Source organism: Ornithorhynchus anatinus, chromosome 16, assembly GCF_004115215.2.
Source record: "Ornithorhynchus anatinus isolate Pmale09 chromosome 16, mOrnAna1.pri.v4, whole genome shotgun sequence".
NCBI classification, from domain to species: Eukaryota; Metazoa; Chordata; class Mammalia; order Monotremata; family Ornithorhynchidae; genus Ornithorhynchus; species Ornithorhynchus anatinus.
In genome coordinates, this window is record NC_041743.1 from 39,978,402 (window position 1) to 39,985,489 (window position 7,088).

Genomic DNA, 7,088 nt, shown 5'->3' on the forward strand with positions numbered 1-7,088 from the left:
ATAGCCGTGGGCATTTGGCTGAGTATTGTTCGGGTACCAAGTGATTGAAGAGGGACGTGGGTGAGGGTGAAAGAACTGGCACTGGAGTGTTTTTTTTGCAATAGTGGTGATGGAACCATCTACATCCCCCCCCCGTCCAACACCCCTCTTCCCATTGGCCTGAAGGAGACAGGACAGTGAAGGAGTGAGAATAGGGACAACATGTAGTTTTGGCCTAGTTCATCTCCAAGACCCAAACAGCAGCTGATCCATTTTGCCCTCCCCTAATACTTAAACCATTGTTGAACAGGAGATTCAGAGTGGTTTAATTCAAGGTGAAGGTGTAGGTGCTTTTATACGAGTGAATAAGGTGGGGGGCGGGGAAGGGGGTTTTCAGCCATCCATTGCCAAAAACCCCAACTTTGCACCTCAGTTTTCCCCTCAGGACAAGGCAATAAAGATCACACAGCCATTCAGAAACCCTCTTCAGCCCATTTATTGTAGAAGTATGATTGCCTTAGATTTGGACAGCAAGAAGGTGGTGGGACCAAAAAAAAAACCAACAGCTTCATGAGCCGCCTTAGTTGAACACTTAAAAAAAAAAAAAGCACAAAAAAAAAAACAAAAAAAAAATATATATATATATACACCCTACACCCCCTCCACTGACGGGAACAGTCAAGAGATGAGACAGACCCGGGGTTTCACAGTTTGGGGACCTGGGAAGACAGCAACCAGGCCGCACGGGCCGGATGAGTGCACGAGTCCTAGGCCGGGCTCGTTTCCGGCGACGGGGTCCTGTATTCCCCCCATGCTTTAATAAATTAAGCGGGGTGGAGGGTGCTGAGAGAGCAAAGGGGCTGAAGGTTTGAGGGACCAAAAATCCTCCCAACTGAATTCAGATGCCCCCCATACTCCCCCGTCCAAATGGCCAGGGATCACAATACATCCAGCAGCTGGGGAAGGGCAGGGAAGTCCACGGCTGGCCCAAAGGCAAGGGAGGAATTTCTGTGGGCTCTTGGAATAAGGAGGTGCATTCCAAGGGACCTCGCTAGGTCTTGGCGGCGCCGTGGAGAGCAGGAGGAGGCCGGGGCCGGCGCTGGCACAGACCGAGTCTCCTGGGAAAACTGGCTGGGGAAGCATAGGCAGAACGGTCAGTTTTTTCCAAAGTCCCACGTTCAGGAGTTTGAAGTCTGGCAGCCACTGGGGCTTAGTCTGGGGGCGGTCAGCTGCTGGGTGTGGAGGTGGGGGAGGGGGTGGTGGGAGTCCATGCTCTCTCCCCCTCCACCTACCTCAGAAGGGCCCAGCCGGCTCTGTGGCAGACAGGGAGAAATCTCACCCCCCCCAAAGTGCGGTCCAAGCTGTGCTCCCAGCAGTACAGGCTCCCCCTGACCCTCCACTGCTCCTGGAGAGCAAGGGGGTGGGGTGGAGGGAAAGTGGGTCACTAAAGCTGCCCACCGGACCCCCCCCCCCCCACTCTTCACACATATTGTTTTTTGGATGCGGAGCTCCCGGGCCGGCTGGGCTGCTTCTCTACCGGGTGGTGATGGGCTGGCAGGAGGGGGCCGTGGGGCTGGGGGCCAGGCCCTTCTAGCCTGTTCCTCTTTTGCAGCGCCAGGCTCTCTTCAGTGGTGAAGTTGGCCCAGTTCTGCTCACTGGAGGACAGCTTGTTGTAGGTGGGGTAGGGCGGGGAGGAGGGGTTCTCCACCATGGGGAGGTAGAAGAAGGTCTTCTCTTGGTGGTGCGCATAGGAATCCCCAGGTGGGGCTTCCCTAAGGGCCGGGTCATAGACAGCCTCGCCCTCCTTGGTCGTCCTCTTTGCTCTCTGGACCAGCTTCCTGCAGCACAGGTGGAAGAGCTCCAGGAGGTTGAGCAGCAGGGAGATAATGCCCACGACCCACATGAAGAGGATGAAGATGGTCTTCTCGGTGGGGCGGGAGAGGAAGCAGTCCACCTTGTGGGGGCAGGGGTCCCGCTCGCACACAAACCTGGGCACCATGGTCAGGCCATACAGGTACCACTGGCCGAAGAGGAAGCCGGCCTCCAGGATGCTCTTGCAGACGACGCTGGTGACGTAGGTGCCCATGAGGGCCCCCTGGATCTTCACCCGCCCGTCCTCAGCCACGGAGATCTTGGCGAGCTTCTTCTCCAGTACGGCCAAGGCGTTCTCCACCTGCAGGTCTTTGAGCTGCAGGGCCCTCAGCTCGCTCTCCTTCTGCTTCAGCTTCTCCTCCCGACGGGACAGGTAGATGACGTGGCCCAGGTAGATCAGGGTGGGCGTGCTGACGAACAGGAACTGGAGGACCCAGTAGCGGATGTGGGAGATGGGGAAGGCCTTGTCGTAGCAGACGTTGGTGCAGCCCGGCTGGGCCGTGTTGCACTCGAAGTCCGACTGCTCGTCCCCCCAGACCGACTCACCCGCCAAACCCAGGATGAGGATACGGAAGATGAAGAGGACGGTCAGCCAGATCTTGCCGATGACCGTCGAGTGCTCCTGCACCTGGTCCAGGAGCTTCTCCAGGAAGCCCCAGTCGCCCATCTTCCCGACGCCGCTCCCGGAGAGCACTCAGTCTCCAAGATGAGGTTGCTCTGAATGAGGGGGGAGAGGGAGAGAAGGGAAAGAAGGAGGAGGCGTTAGAGAGCAGCCAGTGTGGACACTGTACAGGATGCTTCCGTCCCCGCTCTGACTCCACCCTGCACAGAGCCACAAGTCAAAATATCTGCCTCTCTCCCTCGTTGGCGTTTTGGGATTCATCATGGAGGTAATAAATCTACATTTTCACCCTAGATGACGGTGCCCGTATCAGCCAGCGGCCCAGAGCCAAGTCCATTCCCTCCCCCACCCGTTCCCATACAAGATCCGGGGGTGGAGCGGGGGGCAGGGGACACCATGTTTGGTTTGAAAACGGCTTTTTCCAGTCCTCTCGCCCAGCACTAAACTTCACCCGTTAGACTCCCTGAGATCGGTGTTTACCGAGCCCTTCGTCCCCAACAGCTGCCCGGAACAACCCCAGATGGGGTGTGCAGGGACAGCTCCACGACAAAAGTCACATCATTGGCTAATTCATCTTCGGGCCTTTGTTCCCACTATCTCGGACTGGCACAGATAGAGAGGCTAAGCTCACTGTGGGCAGGGAATGTGACTATCAACCCTCGTATTGTGCTTTTGTAAGTGCTCGGCACCCCATAAATGCTCAATAAGTGTCACTGATAGAGAACTTGGGCACTCGTTCAGCGTCGAAGAGGTGCAAAGCACTGGGTTAGGCGCTTGGAGGGCAACTACAGAGCAGTTGACTTTTACCGGTGCTCAGTGAATAATAGGCATGGATTTAACACTTCCTCCAGTGGCCTGATTGGATTAACTCCACCCTAAAATGAGAAGTACCTGGATACACGGTAACAAAACCTCCCAGATTGAGAAGCAGCGTGACCTCGTGGATAGAATATGTGCTTGGGAGACAGGAATACCCAAGATCTAACCCCGGCTCTGCCACATGCCTTATTGCGGAATTAGTGATTCAGTAGTGGAATTCCCCCCTCCCATGCAGATTTACGGTCAACACAGGAGCTTTTCTTTCCCCCCCCTCTAGACAGTGTGTTGTGGGCAGGGAATGTGTCTGTTTGTTACAGTGTACTCTCCTAAGCGTTTAGTACAGTGTTCTGCCCACTGTAAACGCTCAACAAATACGTTTGACTATTGTGTGACCTTGGAAAAAAAAAAAATCACTTCACTTCTCTGTGTCTCAGTTACCTCGACTGTAAAATGGGGATTAAGACCACGTAGGACATGGACTGCGTCCAACTTGATTATCTTCTATCTATCCCAGCCTTTAGTACAGTGTCTGACTTATAGTAAGCGCTTAATACCATTTTTAAAAAGTATTTAACAAAATCAGTCGATGGTATTTTTTAGAGCGCTGACTGTGTTGAGAGCCCGGTACTAGAAGCTCTGGAAAATACAATAGCATAGAGCTGGTGGATACGTTCCCTGCCCACAAGGAACTATTTTTTTTAAAAAATTATCTTCATCATTAAAAAGGCACCACGGGGCAGCGCTAAACCTCACTGGGGGCAAATTAGCAGTTCCCTGACGCGGGGGGCAGGAGGGGAGTTCAAGAACTCTTTGCCCCTGCATCCCTTCACCCCAGGGTCAGAGGAAGCCCCAGATGGGAATTTTTTCCTCTTTTAAAAATAGACCGAGGCTTTTTCCGGTGTTTCGCTCAAACTAACTGTGGGAGCGCCCCGGCCGCTCATTTCAGCCAGGGAGAGAATTGGCCAACCCCCGTAGTATACGTGGTGTGTCTCTTCAAGGGGAGATCCGGATGGCACCCCGAAAGCTCCTGGCAATGGACCCTCAGGAGACAGGATAAGCCACGAGGCCAGCCGGAGCCCCCCTGGAGGCCTCGGTTTCCCCATTTCAGGATCCCCAGGAAGGAGGTGAGATCCCGGCTCTGCCACTTGCCTGCTGTGTGACTTAACTTCTTAGTGCCTCAGTTCCCTCATCTGTGAAAGGGGGATTGAGATTGGAGCCCCACATGGGACAGCGACTGTGTCCCACCCGATTTACTTGTATCCACCCTAGCCCTTCCAGTGCCCGGCACATAGGAAGCGCTTAACAAATGCCATTATTATTATTATAAGCGGACCGAAGGGCAGGTTGCCAGCGGAATTAGGGTAGGTCCGACAATAAAGTCTCCATCCACGGTCAGGAGATAACACTGCCCCTAGAAATACAAACCACTTTTACGGGCCTGTCTCCTCACGGGAATAGTCGTTTAAAGAAGTCTCCCCCCACAACCCCGACAGTCATCATCATAATAATAATGGTATTTATTATTATGAGCTTAGAACAGTACTCTGCACATAGTAAGCGCTTTACAAATACCAACATTGTTATTATAACATTATTATTTGTTCAGCCCTTACTATGTCCCACGCACTATTTTAAGCGCTGGGGTAGATACGGGGTAATCATGTTGTCCCACGTGAGGTTCACAGTTAACCCCCATTTTACAGATGAGGGAACTGAGGCACAGAGAAGTTAAGTGACTTGCCCACAGTCACACAGCTGACAAGTGACAGAGCGGGGATTAGAACCCGCGTCCTCTGACTCCCAAGCCCTTGCTCTTTCCACTAAACCACGCTGCTTCTTCAATCTAAGGGAACTAAATCTCTCCCCTCGCCCCAGTTCAAACCACTACTCCTAGTCTCACCAGCCACCCAATTTTCCCTCCCTTACCTTCCTCTCCTCACCTGAATCAGCTGCAACGGTGAGCTCCCGTGCCTCCGTCGGGACCAACTTTTTTGGGGGGGGGGTAGGCCCGGGGGAAGAGGCCCCCGCCCCCGGGATCAGGGCAGAATAGACCCGGTGGCTCCGGAGCCCCCGTCTGAAATACCAACTGGGGGAGGAGCCGCGGGAAACGGGAGGAAGCTGAAATGGGACGAGAGCCCAGCCCGGGGCTCTTTAAAGGGGCAGACGACGGCAGGTGAGAGAGGGAGGGGCTTTCAGAAGCCAGCCCACCATCCTGCTGAATTGGCAATCGGAAACAGAGACCACTCAGAGAAAACCAGCCGAGAACAAGGGGGTGAGTTGTGCTTGAAGAGGTGACGATGGGGCCTTGTCAGACTCTGCCCTCTGCTCTCCCCTCCCCGCTTCCCGGGCAGACCCCCCAGTAGGCCCCCCTGAATGTTGAGGATTCCGGAGGTCCTAGTTATTTTGCATCCAAGACAGCTTGGAGTGCATGTGTGTGTGGAATCAATCAGATATCGGTATTTATTCGGCAGTTACTTTGTGCAAAATACAACAGGGTTGGTAGGCACTCTAACCACCCACAAGGAACTTAACAGTCTACAGGGTGAAAGAGACATTAAAAAGACCACAGAGAGAGGAAAGGGAGAGTGGAAGAGGATGAAAGAAAACGTGTGTGTGTGTTTTGGGGTCGGCATGCAGCGTTCCGGGATATGAGCCCCAACTCTGAGAGAAGCCGAGAGTTTCACTCTGTCAGATGGTGTGGAAGGCTTCTAAATTTTTCTTGAATTTTAAAGGCCCAGGATCTCCCTCCACCCGAAGGTCATGGTGAGCAGTTCCCTGCCTCTGTGTGGGGCAGGTAGGGTGTCCTCCCCACTTCAGACCGGGCACGTGTTCGGGGGGAGGAAGAGGGAGAAGGGAACTATTGGAAGAACAGCTTCACAGTCTCCCCCTCTCGTTCCTGTCCCCCCTCCACTTTCAATGGCTCAAGTAGTCGGGGTGCAGTGAGAAGTCCGGTTGCAGCCCGGGATCTGTGGTGGAGGTGACAAGTTCCCAGAAGCCCTGGCTACAGCCCCCTCCAAGAGGATCTCAGGCATCTGGGCTCAAATTCCCTGTCTTCTCTGACCTTCAGTCTGCAGCTGAGCCCCTTCCTCTCTTCTCCTCCTTGGCCTGCCCACCTCCAACCTCATCCCTTCCACCAATCCCCCACCCTGCCTCTTTACCAAAAGTGGACGGTTGGCAGACTCTCCCTCTAGGAGGCCGGGGAGGGCAGACCCAGGAGGGGCTGGGGGCTCGCTGAGAGGTGGCGGCGGGATCCTCTGGGTCGGGAGCATGGGGAGGCCCAGATGAAAAGTAGAGTCAGGCAGCAGTTTAGGACGCCGCCCTTCCCCGGGCCCCAGCCCCGGCCCTGGCTTGGCTCCTGAGCCATTGCTGCTCTGCACAGGGAGCGGGCGGCACCCGTGCCTACTCACAAGGGTGACCGGGGGGGCATGGGAAATATGTCCCGAGTCGTGGGATCTAACAGCTGGCGGCTCTCGATCGCTCCGCACTCTCGGAACCACCGGCCTGGCCTCTCCTCAGGCTGCCCACCTCAGGCCCTCGAGCTCGGCCGCCCGATCCGGTCCCTGCAGCCCCCACCCCCTCTGGGGGTTGGGGGGAGTGGGCAGAGCTGACGTCTGTTCGGCCCCCAGAGCTTTCCCAAGGGAGAGGGTGACGTCCAGAGGGCGGTCGGGCCCTTATCAGTATAAACAAGGGAGCAGGCCATGTTCTTTCTGGCATCCTTAATAAGAAGGGGCCCAAGTAGCAAGACAGATTCCAGATAGACCCAAGAAAGAACTTCCTGACTGCCAAGAGGGTTAAA

The 7,088-nt window shown here is 55.0% G+C and overlaps 1 protein-coding gene across 1 annotated transcript; it reads right to left on the reverse strand.

The window, feature by feature from the left end:
• Positions 1 to 451: 451 nt before the first annotated feature.
• Positions 452 to 5,394, reverse strand: GJA4 (gap junction protein alpha 4). Its single transcript, XM_001507680.6, has 2 exons — positions 5,233 to 5,394; positions 452 to 2,568 (listed from the first exon to the last, which is right to left on the reverse strand). Exon 2 carries the CDS (start codon positions 2,516 to 2,518, stop codon positions 1,460 to 1,462), a length of 1,059 nt encoding a protein of 352 aa, XP_001507730.3. The 5' UTR covers positions 2,519 to 2,568; positions 5,233 to 5,394; the 3' UTR covers positions 452 to 1,459.
• Positions 5,395 to 7,088: the final 1,694 nt, after the last annotated feature.

What these genes read in the sequence shown, in the direction of transcription:
- GJA4 (XM_001507680.6), bottom strand. Translation starts at nt 2,518, where the DNA reads ATGGGCGACTGGGGCTTCCTGGAGAAGCTCCTGGACCAGGTGCAGGAG.